Genomic DNA, 19,937 nt, shown 5'->3' with positions numbered 1-19,937 from the left:
CATTGATTTTTCTTTATTTTATGGTTTGGAATGGTTTGCATTCATCAGCGGATAGGAAACGCTCCAGCTCCGGAATGGAACATGTACATTCCCAATGAGCAAAAGCGACTCGAGCAGTTGTTTGAAAAGGGAAGTACTCGAGCTAGATGAACCATACCAAAAAAATTAACGATTTTGTTTGAGAATTAGAAGAATTATATTTTTCTCACTTACAATTTTTCTTTGAAAATACAAATAATGATTTGAATGATTGGGTTTTGTAAAAAAATGATGTAGAAAACATAGCCCAAAGTAGTTACAGTGACTGTAGTGCAGTCTTTTTTCTCCTCCTCCTCCTCCTCCTCCTCCTCCTCCTCCTCCTCCGCTTCTGTCTCCTCCTCCGCCTTTTTCTCCTCCTCCGCCTCCTCATCCTCCTCATCCTCCTCCAGCTCCCACTTTTCCTCGCCTTCTTCTTCTTCTTCTTCTTCTTCTTTTTAATCAAACACTCCGTGTTATCACGAGCTTTCCTTGAGTAATTTCTGCTTTCATGTATCTTACTATTCTACCTCTGGGCAGTTGTTTGTACTAGTGATTAACATTTATGTTTATTATTTCGTCTCTACTATCCTAGACTTTTTTATGTTTTGGTTGCTACATTAAACCTGCAAGTTTCTTTACCCGCATATACCTCTGTGTCGATAATCGAGTAAACAACTGCTCGAACATATTGGATAAATAATCCACGATTTCGAGCAACAAGTACGAACTGATTGTTGGGAATACTCGCCCATCCCTAGCAGCATGTTTTTCTACGTTTGAAGACGAACGGTCCCACAGCGAAGGGAGTCAGTTGAAGTTGTTGCTTACCTACGGTACGGTTGTATATTCCAGGTGGTTCTCCTAGACGGTGAGTGCGGTTTCCCCATTGTGTTTGAAGCAGATTTATATTTACTCTTTATAAAAGAGGTGGAAATGTGACAAAATTCCATAAAGTGTTGATAATAATTGTGTTAGTTGTTTACTAAAGTGTATAAAAGGTCTACCAAGCAGGGCCCCTTAAGGCGAGAGGTTTCTTTCTCTTCCCGTGATATCGTGCTCTTGGGCTTCCTTTTTCACCTGCCATCCTTCTGGAGCAGCCTCAGGTTGAAGCTTGCAGGAAACGAGTTCAGAGGCGAGAGAAAAGAAACACCAACAAAACGAAGGAAGAAGATGTTAATTTAACCTGTAATCACAGAATATTGGCAGTTTTCGGTGTGATTTACAAGAGTGAACGTCGGTCCATGTTGACGGTATTTTTGCTTTTTGCGAAGTGATCCTTACTAGGGTGTGAATTAGTGATTTCCAGATGGTTTATATGATCTTGTTCGAAGTGAGCGTTCTATAAAACTTGTTTGTAGTATATCCTATTCACTATTTTCCAGCGATCTACTGCGATCAGTGTAGTACCAGTGCAGTTTAATTACCACGATTTATCAATTTTATCTTGCAGTTACAATTAATTTGGTGATAAAGTGACCTCCAAGTGAACGACAACACAAAAGTCATCGCATTTATATAAAGAATACAGAGGTAAGAAATCAACCTTAATATAATTTCTAATTTTAGAAGCAAATTCGCCATCTATATGCAATGTCGAACGATTTGGGGATTGGAATGATCAAGGTCATCCACGAAAAAAAAATGTAAACAAGTTTTCCCGTCTCAAAACAGGAACACTTTTCGGGTGCTGGTCGCCCCGGTGCCGAGACGGACCACCAAGACCTTGAGAGTGGCAAGAATGTTCGGCTCCAGTTGCAAAAGCGCTCGTTGTTGGGCCGCCCAACACATGCACAACACCGGCACAATGCGTACGTGCCCGGTGAGGTCCGGGACAACGCAGAACAAATGACACTTGTTTGCCCGATTGAGGCCTCTGATGGTGATCGTCGCGACCAGCCCTTCGGTTGTGTAGTCTCGTGCGCCATCTCTAAGCGTTGAACGTGACCGTAGGGCAAAACTGTTACGCGAGCAAGCGCGCCACCGATGCAGCTTTTTGCGCATTCCGTTCCGCCAACAAATCGTGGAATTTTTTAGGAAAACTGTACACCCAGGAAGACGACATACAACACCCTGCGCGTCCATTGTTCAATAATGATTCAGGCCTTGCTGTTGGAGTGCTAACAGCTCGATTAAACATTCCCGCGTGCTGCGCGAGCTTATCAAATTAAGCATCATTAGGCTCATTTCACAGGTTTTTTGACCAATGAATATGGTGACCGTGTGCATCACAGGGAATGTCACTTCCAATTTGCAACTTACAAAAGGTGCAGAATTTTTTATCATCATGAGCTGTGTTTGTGCTTTATCGCATCAGCTTTTAGAAGCTTAAAGCAAGTCCCCACCCGCGCCAGCATACGTCCAGCAAACTGGGCTAGAAAGCCTGACATTTTTGTTAACCTGACCGCTCCTTCGCACCATCAAGCAAGGTCATCACACCTGCTGTTTTGGAACTGGATTTTCCTGTCTGTCCCGCTTGTCCAAAATGCGCCGTCACGTGTCGTCCACCTTCACGGGCAGCCACCACACAACAACCGGGTGTGCTTGTATTATTGTTGCTGCTGGTTGTGTCCCCGAAAATGATTTCGATCTCGACTGAGCGCCCCAAGGGACCAAACAAAGTGCAAATTTTGCTCGATAAGAACACAGGTTGGGTGTGAGGGCCTGGGAACACCTTCCCCTTGACGCCTGCCCCCGGAGGGCGGGAAGGTTGTTGTTGAGGCAGCACCGCCGTGTAGATAGGCGGAGCGAATGTGTTTTCATCCATATTTATCAGCGATACGCGAAACTTCGCAATCGAAACACGATAATGTGTCACCAACGGGGGCCGTAGGCAGCAGCTGCAACAACAACAGACAGAAGGAACTAGAAACTGAAGATATAAATTAAAGATAGAAAAAAAGAAACATACTTGGTCACACACAGTGGAGTGTCGGGAGGATGCTGGTATCATCATCCAATGCCTTTAATTCTAGTCATGATCACACGCGTCACGTGTTTTGGGGGCGCAAGATCTTTCTGGAAGCACGGTCGTCGCGCGTGAAACTGTTCGTTTCCTTCAAATCTCGTAAGCAACAGCAACCTGCCCGGTCGGCCTGCTATGAAGCTGCTGCTGCTGCTGCTGTGTGAGCTAACCCGTTCTCGTGGTAGTAGTACTGCGTTGTGACAGGTTGTGCTGCGGTCTCCAACTACACCACTACTCGCCCTGTCTGTTGAAATTCGCCCCGAGAAGAGCGACAGACGTAAAATGCGCAACGTTTCGGGGCTTTTTTACGCAAAGCTTCAGGTTTGCTGAGCAATAGAAATTGGCATGCTGCTGCTGCTGCTGGGAGGCACTGGGCAGTGAGTGGTACAGGGAAATGCTTGATCATGTAATGATTTCCCCCTGGTGGTTGCACAGGTTGCTTTCGGGGCAGGTTTTCCGCGAGCGCGCGCGCTTGCCATGGTTTGATGTCTCCGAATGCTGGGTCTGTGTTTTTTTGGATTGCAACTTATTTGAAAGCGCGTGAGGTAAGAGGAAAGCTACAGGTCCAAATAATGGCCCCCTTCACGAGGGAGTGGGACCAACGTTTGTTCGAAAGTGTGGTCAAGTTTCTTACAAGCACCGCTTCTTTTCGGTCTTCTTCGAAGATCCCCGTCAAGTCCAGAGCGGATGAAAGTGCAAACACAACTTCGACAGCACCTGAATGACATGGGCCAGGCGATATTATAATGTGTCGCGGTCATACGAAATTGATCGTGTATCGATCGAAGTTATCAGTCAAAGTTCAGCTAAAAAACATGCAAAGAAAACACCGAAACTATTTAGCCCTCTCGGGGGACTGGTTGGACTTTCCCATCCAATGAGTTGTCCCTCCCGGACATCTGGTGTACAGACACATATTATTTTGGATCGTTGTTTTTGGCAGTTTCGTCTGCATAAACGTTCAATGTTTTCGTCCCCGTTGATTGACCCGTTTCCCATGACGGCTTTCCAGTAGCTAACTATAAACTGTTTTCGTCGTCCCATGACATACTACGGTTGCAGCCATCGGTGACGCTGATAAAACAGAGACCCCCAATAAACATCTCCATACGAAGATCGATCGTAGTCGGCCGGAGAAATACGTCGCAATAACTTCAGCGCTCGAAAGGCGCTTTGAACCGGACATATGATGGGGAGAATGTGTATGTTTTCTTTCACGTTGGCGAGTGACGCTGGTTTTTTGCGTTATTTTGGTCCCTCGGCGTCTTCCACACTGCGCCAATGCATGAGAGAACAAGTTGATGATCAAATTACGTCATCCGGGCCTGGGTTTTTGTTGGTCCGCAATCGGTCATCGATCGTCTGGTGGTTCTATTTTTGGGGGGATGAAAAAGGCAGGAAATTCCAAGAAAAAAGTGTAATAAAATCGAACTTGAATTATTAAAGCAAATTACAAAGTGAGACGACATCAGGAAGCAGGGCACATGGGTAGGGTTTAAACGATTCTCTAGCACAACATATTTACAGCAGCGGCACGTTCATTAGTATTCTTCTCGCTACTTGTGTTAAAGGGCATTCTAGCGATTCGGTCCCGCGGTTTCCGCCACCCTGGTGAGTCATGTGTTGATTGTTGTCGGGGCAGATCGATTGACATCCAACGGCATGCTACTGCCGTGTAAACAATGTATTATAACCATTCTGGTAGGTTTCCCGGAGAGGTGATCGCACCCGCTCAATCATTCAATGTCAACCAATTTAGCTGCCAAAATATATCCCTTCTTGCACCCCCGTAATCCCACGCCTAATGTCCATTTGATAGCAAATTCCGGCACGCAAATCGCCCACCACCAAACGACGAGGGTCCCCTTCCCAGAGGGTGCCGTCCATCAAACTGTCATCCGCGTCATGTTCTGACCGGGACGGTAGGCAAAATTAAGGTCACCCAATCTGCGGTATCGACTACTTCCGAACTGGGGTCTTTTTTGTCCCCCCTCCCCAGAGTCCGGATATTTAACGGTTCGATTTCGTTCGCTGAATAAAAACGATCAAATTAAAAAGTCATGCCGCGCTGATCGGGGCCTTTATTTGTTTAGAGCGTTTGTGTTTTTTTGCCTTCCTCAGTCTCATCTGCTACTCTGTTGTCCAAGATCGACGCTAGATGAATTGAAAATGCGAACCGGGACCACGGCCATCACCATCAGCGTGTGGCGGAAACGAAACAGAGACGTGACCAAAGGCAAATGCGCCCTCCTGCCCTTCGAAAAGCATCACCACCACCTTGCTGCGACTAAATATTACGGAACCAATACTCTCCGTAACCAGCCCCGCTGGTCCATTTTATTTTGTTTCAAGTTCACACAAAATGCACGCTTGGTCTTGTGGGTTTAGAGAAGAAGAAATAAAAAGGCACACGTTCGCAAACTAAACAGCCGCGGACAAGTTAATTCCTTCGGTTTGAATAACTTTACTCACCACGGCGAATCAGGCCGCGAGATTCCGGCACGGAAGCAAACAGCCACGCACATTATGGGCAAAGTGTCTCATGCTTCAGTGCAGCCTTGATTAAATGGTGCTCCGAATTGTACTACCCTCGAGGTTCTTGGTTGCTAGGCACACACACAGATATTGCTTGCTTGGATAATCCTATTAGCTCAGCCTCTGCTCTGCCTAATGTGCGATTATGATACATTATGGACTTGGAGACGGGGAGGGAGGAAGGAGTGCATTTTCGGCACCAACCGCTTTGGAAGGTCGTTTTGAATTCGGTTTGGTTTCGAATTTGTGATGCAGGCGATAAAATTCACCGTTCCGTTCATTCGGTCCGACGTAATGAGGCTAAATGATCAAATTCATTAGCAGGTGTGCGTTCGCGGTTCGGAGATCAGCTGATCATGAGATCAGTCAGAGTCAGGTGGTTAAAAACGGAGGGCGAAACTCTCAGCTTTTCGACCGGCAAAAGGGTAAACAAAGCCGAAAGGTGAACCCACGGTAATGGATTAGCCGGGGAGTTTTAAAAGTGAAAGTAAAAATGGGAAACAATTAACGTGAAGTAGGTATGGTGGAAAATCATGAATAAAGGAGGATTAAGATTTCCAAGGGATCTTGTAGCATTCTAACCTGGTTGTGATCGTGGAGAATTAAGGTTAGAAGAAGAACTCAACAAAAGGCCTCTTTAATCCATGATCTCTCCAGTGCAACGTGTGGGACATCCTAATTTACTGCAAAGATATTTCCGAAGCTCGATAACTTGTTTTCCTCCCAGAGCTGTCCCAAACAATAAAACAGAATCAGACATTCAAATGGGTTATTCAGAATTCTCCAATTTCCTTCAATATTAATACCCGAACCTCTCATCTGCTACGGGTTCAATAGATTATACTGAATGTGTAATAAAAAGAGGCATTTTAAACTGTTTATGACACACCGCATCGTTAGAACCGACAAGGGAATAGAACCTTCAGAACGAAGCTTTCCTCTTAACGCTCGTTGAAGTCTTTCCATCTTATGTTCGCCCTTAGGATGTTCCTCCTAGCCAAGAGCTATTGACCTCGGACGAGATTTTCTAAGCTGCGATCGCAACTCTCCCGACGGGGTACAAATTGCAGCAGAGTGTTTTGGCCGGCAATAATCCTCCGTAGAGGAACTACGGTTCTGTTTTTTCTATCTCTGTGCGCATCGCGCAGTCACGAACAACACCGTGCGCCCAGGGCCTGAGAGCCAATGACACGGTTCGTGTATCCGGCGCATCCTCAACGTGTCCAGAGCATGAAGATCAGTACACAAAGTTCAGGACCTGATTCGCCGTACCCCCGTACGTACCCTCGAGGCGATCGAGAACCATATAGGTACGAGAAGCGAGAATACCATGCAATGCTGCATCTTGTTTTCCATTCTGTCCTCAAGGAACATTGCTTATGTGTGCGTGTGCGTGTGTGTTTGGTTATGGCATCGAACGACCTACACGTATGTGTGAGGTATATGATGGCAATAAACATCCACCAAACCTACACACTACGTCCCTTCTCCGGTACGAAGGAACCGGTTTGTGACCGACGAAAGCGAAGTCTTCAAGTCTCTCTAGCTCCGACTCCAATCGGGGAGAAGTCTCATCGTTTTTTTTCTTTCTTGATGCGTCACGCCTACCACCGAGTTGGAGGCTTTTGAGGGTTTGAGAGGATCGCGGTGGGTAGGCTCATGTGGGCATCCTACTCACACACATCCAACCCAACAAGGCGCTTGCAACTCCCAAGAAGAACGGATGTGAGGAAAAGACTTGTTGCGTACTCCGTTTTGCTTTTCGTTGCAGAGAAAATCGGAAAGAATTACATCAATCCTCCTCGATTGTTGCTCTCTGCTTCTGCTGACCGCTACAGAGCACCGTCCGTCGCCTTTGTGTGACCCAGGCAGGAATACTGGAACGCGCGTCACGCTTGAAGCGACGGTGTCCGCACGCCGGCCATGGTTGATGGCGCTCACGGCGTCACTTCGATCCCGGTTCTTCTGTTGCTCCCAATTGCTTTCAATTTGTTTGCTGCTGAACAAAACCGTTCGCTTTGGTGTAGTACGGCCGGTACACATGCTGCGAGTGTTGGTGCAGAAAAATCACAAACCCACGCTCCTCTGGTCCGACCGGTGTGATTACACGGCACGTCATCTACAGAAACCAGAAGCAACCCTTCCACTCTGGACGACTAATTAGCCGCCTGGTTGAAGGGAGAAGACAAAGAAAATCTCCGGCAATTGGGCACAACACTGGACGACTGTGTACTTTTCTTGCGCATTTTCCTGTCGCATGTCACTGATTAGCCACTTTCAGCCAACATTTCCATCATTCCCCCCCCCCCCTTTCCGATGCTTCGTCATCGTTGTGTCTGATGGACGGATGTGCGATTGAACGGCGAGGGTCCTAATATTGGCCTAACCTTCAGGGATGACACAGCGAGCTTCTTAGCGTTAGGTCATCGTCAAAATGTGGCGCGCGTTTTAATCGCCGTCAAGATCTCGTATCGGCATCCCGGAGGAGAAGGAAGAGTGGATGATGGGCAAAAACCCATCACGCTGCTGCTGCTGATGATCGTTAGCCCGCACAGCGTAACCTTGGAACGGTCGCGGCTCCGCACAATCTCGGGAGTTCCGTTTTGTGGCGCATCTTCCAAGACGCGCTGGGGAGGAAGGGATTCGATTACGTGCTCTGGCGACGAAGATCACGTCACTCTCTTGACGGTGATCATATCTTGCTACTACTACTACTACTACTACCACCACCACAACAATGCACCGCAGGAATTCGTGCTATGACGATAATTTTTGCCTGACAACGGGGTCCAACCGATTGGAATGGGAAGTGAAGGAACCTGAGAGAGAAGGAGAGAAAGATACAGGGGAGAGACAAAACCTGTTGGCCGAACGATGGAATGTTGTGGCTAAAGGTGGAGAGATGCAATTTTTGGAGTGCATCTTAAAAGACGAAGGCAAAGGCTTTTGTTGTTGCCGTGTGCAATGAAGTAATGAGATCTTATGTAATAGAATCAAATATGGAAAAGAGAGGGTCTAAAATTAAATATCTTGAATGTAAAAGACTATTTTTATTCATTCCATGGCATCTTTAAAGCTCTCTCGCATTTGGGAACAGTAGCAAGCAGTAGTTGATTGAAATACAGCGCTCAACCTTTTGTGTGCTCGTAAATAGTTCAGTTTGTTCAGCTGCAGTAGCTCTCCCCTAGCACGTTGGTTCGTCTGGCCACCAGGCGAGATGTGTGTGTGATCGATCGAGACAACGAGGCAAGCTAATTTCGACACTCAACCAGCAGCATTCTTCCAATCATTTGCGCTAAAACTGGTGCAAGTCTTGCCGGGCTTCGGCTTCGGTGCCCTGCGCGTGCGATCGAGCGGTATGTCTTCGTGAAGCCACTTTCACCTCTTAATCCAGGCAAATCATTAGTCACAACGGTAGTACACTTATTTGCTTCCCACATGGGCTTGCTAATTATATCACACACTTATTGCACCAGAGCGGCAGCGGTGGCGGCAGCAAATGCGACATCGCAAGAGCACACCGGTTCCGGCTGCTGTGTGTGCTCTGGCGCAAGTGCAATAAAACACAGTTGGGTGATGGTGTGTAAAGGAAATTGGAGCGGCATTGGTGGATTTAAATATAGAGAGAGACTTGTGCTTAGCATACATAGAGATAGAGAGATGCCCCTCTGCACGAAATAGCTGAGTGAGTCATATAAGGTGCGAAGAAAGATGTGCTTGTGTCATTGTTTTAGTCGAATGATTTTTCCTGTTTTTGAAGATCGTATGCGTGATTAATTGCGATGAATTAAGCAGAACACAATCACATATTACACGGAGAGAATGCACGCGCGCGCGCTCCAGTGTGTTCCCGCGAAGAAAGTAGACTTGAACCCGTGACCTGTGTGTGTAGTGGCGAAAAGTCTGATCGCTTGTCACACTACACTACGCGGTGGTCTCCACGTTGATAAGCAATAACGCCATATAACACGCATCGCATGACGATCGTGAGATGTGATTCGGTGCAATGCAAACCATTACGTCTTAACTAGTACTTCCTTCGACAACATCCGCATACGGAAACCGACACGACACAAAGAGAGAAAAAGAGAGAGAGAGTAAACCACTCACTGATATAATGACAAACAAATAACAAATCTACCCGCTGTTTTCATCTGCCCCGTGTTGCACTGCCGCTCAGTGTACACGATCGTCTTAAACGCTTATCGGCAAACTAGCAACACCCCGGCATGACGTGTAGTAGAGGAGCAGTAAAAAAAAGAACATATTTCCGATTTCTTGCTCCTCCCCACCACCACCATCCGGTGGTTCGGTTAATCGACAGCCCGGCGGTGAAGTTGACACGCGCAAAAAAGTGCAAAAGTGGCGTTAAATTTTTATCGCTTCGTGTCTGTGTGTCTGTGTATGATGCCGGTTTTCTCCGCCTTCGCCATATTGAGCGATGTTGTTTACCTGGACGTGTTTATTAAAATGTTGCTTGTGTTGCTGCTGCTGCTTGCTCGATTCGATAAGACTAACCTGACCAACTGTCGGACTTTCGAAACATCGGACAGGGTATGAACACATACCAAGCGCATTTACATCCTGACGGTCGGTTATACACACACTCAAGTGGTGAAAACCGTTTCCGGTCATTTATTATTATTATTCGTTACGATCGTGTATCGGAAATGGATGAGAAACGGGTGAGAATTTTCCATTTTACGCTGTGTTAAGATTTATTTTTCCATTCTTTACTCTTTTCACGATTGTTCTCACCATATATCTCGCTACCTTTTTGTTATCGTGTTGTGACAATCGCGGTTGCATGTGGAAAAGACGACTCTTTACAAGCAAGATTAATGCTTCACATCCCCTTTTAAATTCAATCTGTTTCAACAACCGATCAGCGACGCAAGCGACGAACCTTTTATTTTGTTCTAAACGTTTCTTCCTGTCGATTGATTTGGAAGGTTTTTTGTGTGTGTTTTTATTTGATTTATACATAAACGTCCATTTCCTTTCGTGTGGCGAACGCAGGAAGAGGATGATCGTGACCTTCACAAAGCCTTCGCGTTTGTAAGTTGGGGGGTGCTAGATACATCCGTCTTGTTGTATTATTGTGCCTCTGGCAAGCGGATGATGATGATCTCATGTACGTGTTGGCAATATTTGCGATTAGCACTCCGTGTGTGTGTATGTTTATGGAATGGTAATTGATTGGAATATTTTTGCCCTTTACTGATTGATGAGGTAATTCATCTTGTGCGCAGGGGGACGGGTTACGAAGTGAGTCAACTGTTACTGACCTCTCCTCAGGGTCTGCATGTGGGGCATAAATACGTCGCAAAGATCTTGCCAAAAATAAACCGCTCCGATAACGCTTCACTTATCGAGTTATTGAACCGAATAAAGGCTCTCCTTTCATGAGCTAGCAAGCCTAGCCACCCGATGGTGGAAAAAGTAAAAGTCTCGGCAAATTGCAAAATTAAAACAAACTCCACCAGCGCGAAGGGGAAAGAGCCACCATCAGATATTGTACAAACATTCGCACTGCAATCGGTGCGGGCTCGCCAGTGGGGGGTCGCCAGGTGGGGTGGCATTATCTAACCGACAAACGTGCCAACCATCTCAGTGACAAAATATTTAACAAACCTCCTACTTCTTCACTTGCCAAAAACAAACAAACGGGGAGAGAACATTAAAGACATCTCGCACAAGGCAAACACCACCAATGGTAGCAATTATTAAGCTTCCCGCCTCGCCCCGAGCTCAGGTGGGAGTGAGATTAAATTAGTAAATGCAATAATGTATCTATAGGCATAGGTCGAACACGAGAGGAGAGTCCCCTTGAACGGCGGCATGTTGTGTTTGCTTTTTCCTAATCCCCGAGTGCCGCGAACAAACTGAACGAATAGTTGTAAAATCAACCGCACGATTACACACACACCCCACACCCAGAGACCACGATTCGCATCGCCAGGCACGGTGAACTGGAGATAAGGATTTTGATGTGAAGCGGGAAAGTTCCAACGATGGCGACGATGTTAATCTATTCCTCGAACCATGCCGGGTGGCCACAGCACACAGCACGCGCGTGCATGCGAATTGGATAAAATCTTGACGTGTGCTCAGTGTGCAACGCAACGCGCTCCACCAAAATTGAGGTATTTGGAGTGACCGTTTTTAGTTCCCTGGTGTGGAAAGAGCGGAGTCTAGCTTTGGCTCATTTCGGTGCCCGTTTGGGTTGCTTGCAGATTGTGAGAAACTTCCAGCAAAAAAGGCAAGGTTCGTCGTCTATCGAGAAGATGCACTTTGAGGGTGCAGTTGCAATTAGTACACTCTGAGCAGTAAAAAACAAATGTAGTGTTCAAATTAGTGTCAGATCTTCTGCTTAGTAGCGCTACCGTAAGATATAATCATCCCGCTTGTGAGATGTTCTTGGTGTTTGTAGAAGCTTCATGGTGAGCAAGTAAGTTCACTCACAATCGCCACAAGCTCACCTTAAAAAGCTACCCCCCGGTAACGTATGAATTTGTGGCCTTTTTCCCCTCAACGTTTCTCACGAATCTATTATCCACCCAGCATCAACAAAACTCATTAATCTTCCCTCTGCTCACTTCCATCAAGCCTCTTGGGTGTCCCGTACATACATCAAGAAGTCGACCAGCAGAGAAGAATTGCCTGCTCACCAATTTTATGTAAGGTCGCAGCGCGGGTAAAAAAAAACGGCAAAACAATAGCGCCCCACTTGCTGCAAACATGGGGAGCGCGAGAGAGATGATTCGTTCATGACCTATGCTGCCTGCCTGCTTACCTCCCAAATAACCGGCATATCACATTGTTTCCAGTTCGCTGCTTCAAACGTTGCAGTCGGCACGCCATGCCGAGAAAGTGCATCCGCCCCACGGGTGCAGGGGCAGGATGGAAGGTGCACTTTTTGTTTTGCATTTGCTTCTATTTTACAATTCCCACCTGAATCCATGAACCATCTTCTCTTTGGCCTCCCTGTGGGTGGGCGATGCAATACCCACATCACCGCTGCTTTTTGTGTAAGGGGGCGTCGTGCGCTGGCGCGGCCTGGCGTGTACATCCATCATGATCGGGTTGGGCCACCCTTCACCCTACTGCCGACGAACGTGCGCATGTGAGCAATTAGTTTTTTTTTTGTTTGTTTGTTGCGAATAAATAATAGAATGCAGCACTGAGTGAGGAGGGTAGTGGTAGTATCCACCACCACACCGCCATCGATCACGCCCGAATGGGGTGGCTTCTCTCCTGCTGATGCTACCGTGGGGGATGGTTTAGTTTCGGAACAAACAAATAAAGCTTCATGCATATTCCTAAACCAGCAGCAGCAGCAACAGTGCAACAAGACCTTGAGCTATGGCACATTTTTGCAGGTCAACATGATGGCGCACGCACACGCATGATATTAGTACGCACGCACGCAGATAACGAGTACTTCAAACGACGGGTGGAATTATTAATTGGGGAATTTGGATGTGCCAGAACACGCTCTTTTGTATTCCCTTTGGCTGGTGTGGGAATGTTGAGTTAACTTGTTCAAATCAATTTCTTTGCAAGATCAGCTGGTTTCAGACGAGAGAGAAAAGGCTGCCCGGTGTCAATGTCATGACATTCTCAAGGCATCCGTATTTCTCATAAAGTTTTTATCAATATCTTGAATATCTTGATTAAGAAATTCTATATCATGTTGCATTTGGTGTACACCATTGGGTTTACAGGCCACCAACTCCTATTAAAACAACCCTTCCAAAGCCTGGACTTGGTACTACAAAGACTCTGCTCAAAATGATCAAATTATGAGTTTTGCAGTGACTGAAACAATTCTTAACTCCAATTCCATTACATCCTGCATGGTTTTGGGTAAAAGCGACCTTCTACTTCAGTTGTACTGATCCTTCAATCTCAGCACTTGATCGGACTCAGGCACTCCTCCAGTTCAGTGCAGCTCCGGCAGCTTTCCTTTGCTAATTGCCAAGTGTTGCTCCATTTGTTCGGTAACGAGGGCAGCCCGCTCATTGCATATCTTGATCGCCCGGCCCAACAGCAACACTTTCCATGACAACTTCCCGTACCTCCGATGTATCTCCCAGTAACCTTTCACCTTACCCGGAACGGCAATTGGTTAGGGGCCACTCCGATAGTTGCCCGCTCGTTACCGACAAACATGTGCTCTTACTATCACTTTCCAGTCTAGTGTTGTATTGCTGATCTAGCTCAATAATGACAGTACAAATGGTCTTGTAGATGGAACCAACTTCAGCAGAAGCACCAGCATCTCTTACATGGCCCCAATTCTATTCTTTACTAACCCCCGCACAAACCTCGCCTTCCTGGCGGCTACTCATTTATTATAAGTAAGATGTACAAATTAATTCCAAAAAATGTTAATTACCTGTTCCGCTCGCGTCTCTCCATCCTGGAGGCGCGTTTTCAATTTTCCTGCGCGTAAGCACATGCACGCGTAATTTATTCTATTTCGTTGTGCGCAGTAGTAACGGCACGCTTAAAAAACATTATCTCATAATTTGCCACGGTCTGATAGATTGGAAAATAAACAGATTGAATTTGAAGACGAGTGGTGGGTATGGGTGTGTACTATGGTGCTTCTACTACTACGCACCATAAGTCATTGTGTGTGCGTTTCGCTTATCGGAAAAGTTCAAGTGCAGTATCGTTGTAACACTTTGGGAGAATGGGAATAGTAGCACATTTAGAGATAAAATACAGCCACAAGTGCTAAACGAGATCTGTCGGTCCATTGAAAGACATAAACTATGAACATTTTTGCAATAATTGCTTTCCATAAAGAATTAATATTAATCGAACATAAAACATCCACCCCTCAGACAAGGTACACATCAAGCGCATACGATCGTTGCATTTATAAGCGGTTATTTCTAACACATACACAGCAGCAGAAGTAGAAACAAAAACCCGTTTGCAAATGCTCACAACCTTGTCCCGTTTGGTGTGGTGGCAAGAAATCGATTTTCTTCCAAAGCCCCCAAAAGTTTCGCAAAGTTGCGGCTTCTGGTTGCGTTGCTCAATATAAGGAGCCTGGCAATTAATCTTCAGCTATGTTGTTACGCTCCCTCACCTCGTTCTCTCTCTCTATATTAGATATTCCCCTCACTCGAATGGCGACCATGACATAGCGCGTACAGTGTACCGCACCACCTGCAACGACGACGACGACGCTATGCCTGCTCCCTTTCCGATCACCAGCCGCCAGTTTGATTTGCTTCAAACACCTAGGCGCATTTTATTCGCCCCTTGATTAGGTGTGGAGGAGGGAGGCCTGATTGCGTGAAGACTTCTTTGTGCATCGCCCACTTCGGCTTCGAAGGGCTGCCCCCCGCTTCTAATCAGCGTTTCCTGTGGACCACATTTACTTCGGCGTTCGGGGGCTTTAGTGCGCATACTGTACTATCAATGGCTGTAATCTCACTATAGCCCGTTGTTTGTACACCGGCCAAACGAGCAGCAGCGCCGGAAGTTTGAAAGGCAACGTGTCTTTAGGGCCTCGCTGTGGAGGTGGCAGTGGGCAGGTTTGATCATAGAAATAGATCAGAAACGCGCGCACTCGGATGCATTCTGCGCCTTGTCTCCTCCCCCTGCATCATCACTGTGCGGCGGCGTGCAATGACCCGCGCGCGCATAAGGCCGAGCTTTCAAAGTCGCGAAAGGAATCCCTGCCTGCACCCCGTTGTCCAAGGCTCTCCAAAGCGTGACAGTGTTGGTAGTGGTAAAAGGGAGCCAACCAAGTAGCTGGGTGCCACCTGCCTGCCTGCCTGCCGGCCTGCCTGATAGACACCAACCTGTGCTTAACCTCCAATCGCTCCATAATAACATATCGGGGCATTTTATTTCTTACGTGATTGCAACAGAAGCTGCTCTGCGCAGTACAACTACATCACGTACTGTAATCGGTTTGGGCAAAAGTGAACCAGTTATGGTGTGTTTCCTTTTGCCTCTCCTTCTTCTGCTTCTTCTTATTCTTGTTGGAGCACAATTTGTGTGCTTCACGGGCACACGGGGCTCTCCTTCCCATCGACCCATTGCACTGTGTCATCGCTTATTGCTGTAAGACCTTCCGAAATGGTCGTAAATCAATTACACGCGATAGTGAATTATTTAACGCGCGAGACGAGCAAACCCTTCCATGCAGGAGAGTGTCATGAGCGAGAGGCAGATTCCGATAGAAACTCTTCAGTAGAAGAAATCCAACATGTCCAAATATATTTCAAAAGGATCAATTAAGGGAAAAAATAGAGCAAGCGATAACATGTTTAAAGCTAAATCAACGATTCAATAAGGCAATCCATAAACGACAATTGTGACTAACATTCCTCAAGAGCACCGCTAAACAGGCGGGTGGGATTAAATAATGGAATAAATAGTCACACTCTGCAATGTGAAATATTTATAGACGACGAGTGGCAAGGAGAGGGTGGTCGTGTTTAGATCTGGAGTGGCCGCCGCCATGCTTGTAAAATGCCGTACTTTATGACAGTTGCTTAGTGCAATTACTACAGCACCGGGTGGCCTCTCTGAGCGACCAATGAGCGAGCTGCTCTCTTGGTTGCACTTGCTCTTGGCGCAAAGGATCGTTTAATGCAAATGATGAGTCACTTTTCCTCCAATTTGTTGCGTTTATTCATTCATCACGCCTTTGTTTAGAATCAATTATTGCACGATTAACTCTGTCTGTTGAAGGGGAATGCCTCCGGTTGGGGGAAGCAGCCTTTCAAGAACACATGTAAATCTCTCACGTATTGCAATACACGACGAACTCCTCCACGTCCCGGACGATCAGCAACGGAGCAACTGTTTTTGTTTGCCATTTCGGGTAGAATACCAATGAGGGAGGAAGCGCTTCGATCGATGTACGCCGATTAATTGTGCATTTTTACGTACGACAGTCACGGAATGGTACTAACAAATTTCCGTTTTTTCTCCCCGCTTCGATTTCGATTTCATTCACAGATAACGGAACATCCGGACGGCGATAAAGAGAGAGAGCGAGAGCGAGAGAGACACACCATCAGTGAGCGTGAGAGACCCCCGCCAAGACAAGATAGTGGCGCGGATCGTGTCTAAAGGGGTTTTAGTAGCGTGCCCGCAGTTTGCCAGAACTGAGTGACTCGTGCGCGTGTGCAGTTGTTGCGTGACAATCAGCTCCATCCATTCCACAACACCGCTTGATAAGCCGAGGAAAGCTCGATCGATTGGACCACCCCGAAAAACACAGTATGTCGTCCAAGAACAGCAACAGTGCGACGACCACCCCGAAGTACGAGGCGCGCCTCTGCCACGTGGTGAAGCGGGCCGACTTTGACGGGTACGGGTTTAACCTGCACGCGGAAAAGGGCCGCCCGGGCCAGTACATCGGCAAGGTGGACGACGGTTCGCCGGCGGAATCGGCCGGCCTGCGCCAGGGCGACCGCATCATCGAGGTGAACGGGCAGAACATCACGACCGAGACGCACAAGAAGGTGGTCGAGCTGATCAAGACGGTGCCGAACGAGACGCGCCTGCTGGTGATCGATCCGCGGGCCGATGCGAACGACCTGAAGGCGGCCCTGGCGAAAGCGGCCGCCGCCGGTCCAGTTACGAACGGGACGTCCATCAACAACAACAACAACATTACCAACGGTACGACCAACGGGCATCACGAGAACGGCGGTGTGAACGGCAAAGAGAATGGAGTGAAAAAGGACACGAAGGAGCTGGTAAACGGTGGTGGTAAGGTGGAGATGGAAAAGGCACCGAAGGTGGCATCTCCCAATGGCATGACGGCTGTAAATAACAACAACAACAACAACCACAGCCACAGCAATGGCAATGGAACGGGCGCCGCCCCGGACACCAACCCGAAGCTGATGGAGAAGATCATCGACGACACGAAAAAGGTGCTGACCGTGACGGACGGTGCTGCCGTCGGGAAGATGGCACTGAATGGTACTGCGCCGGCGGCACCGGTCCCCACCAACGCCACCGCCACCACGCAGAACGGTACGACGGAACCGTCCAAACCGGCCGAGGGCAAGAAGCTGAACCTGCCGATGACGGCGGCCGAGATGCGGGCACAGTTGGCCGCGCGTAAGAAATACGATCCCAAGAGCGAGGTGTGCGATCTGCGCAAAAAGTACGAAATCATACAGAAAATGTAAGGCCCACGCGGTCTTGCTGGACAGTCCAATGTGTTAGATGTTTATGTGTTAGATCGTGTATGCACCCAAACAAGCAGACAGAGAGAGAGAGAGAGAGAGAGACAGAGAGGATAATAGTGAAGGTGGGTCACAGGATTCACGGGAGAGATCATCGCCGTGCCCCAGAGGGAGGAAAGTGAAAGTCGCTTATCTCACTCTCTCTCTCTCTCTCACACACACACAGAAAGTTGCACCGGATGTAGTGACTTGTAGAAGGAAGCTGTTGCGAGGCATCTGAGCGTGCCGGTAGTGGCCGTTTTATTTACCCACAAACTTAGCTGTGTGTGTGTATTTATTCTAAAGCTCCGGAGCCGTTTGCACGATCATATCATAGGGTGGCAGTGTTTACACTTCTCAAACGGTTTTGTGTATGTGTGCGCATTAGGATATTGGAATACGGATCCAGTAGCGGAAGCAGTGGGCAAATAGTAATCAAAACAACCGTTGCCAACCGTTGCAGAGGTTGTGATACAAAAAAGCACGATTTGCTTGCTTACGTGAGACGTCATCTGGTATGGAATTCCGGAAGTGAAGGTTGATTCTGTACCATTTTTATGGATGTTTGCTTCGTCGGGTCCTTATCAACACGGGAATTTGATTGCGCGCGCGCAATAGTGTGTTCTAATTTATAGCTTTCTGATTGACCTTTGTGCAATCCACCCCCAAAATCACCTAGGATGGAATGTTTTTTTTAGACCCAATCGTCGTCGTACGTTCAAAAACGTATCTACGATAAGGTGTGCGTGTCACCGGCTCTGCTATCGTCTGCGTCCAATCGGTGACAACGAGGCGCGCGATGAAAATGAGTTTGATTTTGCAACGCGCAGTTAAACGAAGCACCATATCACTCACGCATTACGTTAAGGGGGTTGTGTGTTTTTTGTTTTCTCTTCTTTTTCTTGGCCATCGTACCCGTTTGATAACACACTGGCACTGGGACCACAAAAATGTCTCTTCCATAACGCTATCAGTGCCTTCCTTTGTGATCGGATCGATAGATAAGCTCCACACAGCTCACACACACACACACAAACTGACGCGGAATTCTGTGACATGACACACTTGTGGGACCGGACAGCAGTCATTGCAGAAAAGGGGAAGCACCCCTACATGGGAGCAAATTAATTGATTTTCTTAATGTTGTCGCAGAACAGCGGAACAACGCAAACAATTTGCACATTCCATTGATAGGGGGCTGGTGTGTGGTGATCACACCGCGATCTATTCCACCGTTCGGTTGACCAAGCGTTCAAAATTGAGGAAAAAGATACTACTACTGTTGTAAAACGTAATTGATAGAGTTAAGCATATTACATCAATGTAGAAAAAAAAACAAAGCAATGTAAGCAACGTTTATGCGCGTATTGAAGCAAAAACAACACAGCAAAAAAGAGACAAACACACCGAGCAAAACAGAAACCGAGGAGAACACCGTGTGCCAAAATTTGTTCCTCACCTTTCCCATCCCCATTCCCCGCCGTTCCCCACAGTTCCCACGTGGCAAGCAGTTAAGAGAGGAAGCAATTACGCTTTCACAAAAAAGAGGAAAAACAACAGTTCGTTTATGCATTTTATCAGTTTGCTTCCACCTTCCAGAGGGTTTACAGGTTAGTTTGTATTGATAATGTTTCTAGTTTGTAGCCATATAGAGAGAGATAGAGCCCTCTTTAAGAAATGAAAAATGCATCCCCTATCCCGTCATCACAGAGTGTGGCCGAAGCCGTGCAGTAGTGGTAATGTTTTAGTTTGTAAGAGACACGAAAGAGCGGTAGAAGAAAAAAGGGATGGTGGTCGATAAAGAGCGAGAAAAAAGACCATGCTGCGAGAGAGATTTTGCACAACACGTATGCAAAAAAGTGTAATAAGTTGTAGAATAAAGTATTTATGACGTAAGAAGAAGCTGCTGTCTGTTTTGTGAAGAAAGGGGAAAGAAATAAATGGTAGGAAATTGTCATTTAAATGGTAAGTATGGGAATCATTATCCTTGGTGAATGAACTGAAACAAAGCCAATAAGCGGTAATATCCGTTACCAGGAAATCCTTCGAGAATGCCATCCCTTCCGCCTGTAAACCCGATGCCCTGATATGGTGTTATTGGCCTCATCTTCTTCCCCATACCATGCGTTAAAAATAAAAGCGGTACCAGACAGTCGGATAGCGCACAAGAGATGATGGCCAAAACGTGATCGGAAAAGGGAATG

The 19,937-nt window shown here is 47.0% G+C and overlaps 1 protein-coding gene and 1 long non-coding RNA gene across 4 annotated transcripts; one reads left to right on the top strand and one right to left on the bottom strand.

The window, feature by feature from the left end:
* Positions 1-781: 781 nt before the first annotated feature.
* LOC121599128 (Na(+)/H(+) exchange regulatory cofactor-like protein nrfl-1) lies at positions 782-19,632 on the top strand. 3 transcript variants are annotated; one of them, XM_041926668.1, is made up of 3 exons: positions 782-886; positions 1,469-1,548; positions 16,511-19,632. In XM_041926668.1, the coding sequence occupies exon 3, from the start codon at positions 16,777-16,779 to the stop codon at positions 17,695-17,697; it is 921 nt and encodes a 306-aa protein (XP_041782602.1). In that variant the 5' UTR covers positions 782-886; positions 1,469-1,548; positions 16,511-16,776; the 3' UTR covers positions 17,698-19,632. The 3 variants fall into 3 exon arrangements, with proteins under 3 accessions (XP_041782602.1, XP_041782603.1, XP_041782604.1); XM_041926669.1 differs by having other exon boundaries at positions 798-886; positions 1,401-1,548; XM_041926670.1 differs by lacking the exon at positions 782-886 and adding an exon at positions 1,279-1,348.
* LOC121599129 lies at positions 5,031-5,634 on the bottom strand. Its single transcript, XR_006005641.1, has 2 exons — positions 5,453-5,634; positions 5,031-5,355 (listed from the first exon to the last, which is right to left on the bottom strand). It is a non-coding gene; the product is annotated as an uncharacterized LOC121599129 (long non-coding RNA).
* Positions 19,633-19,937: the final 305 nt, after the last annotated feature.

This window comes from Anopheles merus, chromosome 3L, assembly GCF_017562075.2.
Source record: "Anopheles merus strain MAF chromosome 3L, AmerM5.1, whole genome shotgun sequence".
Lineage (NCBI taxonomy): Eukaryota > Metazoa > Arthropoda > Insecta > Diptera > Culicidae > Anopheles > Anopheles merus.
Note: the sequence above shows the minus strand (reverse complement) of the source record. Positions and strands in the feature narration are given on the sequence as shown.

Coding starts and splice junctions, on each gene's coding strand:
- LOC121599128 (XM_041926668.1), top strand. CDS start 16,777: ATGTCGTCCAAGAACAGCAACAGTGCGACGACCACCCCGAAGTACGAG.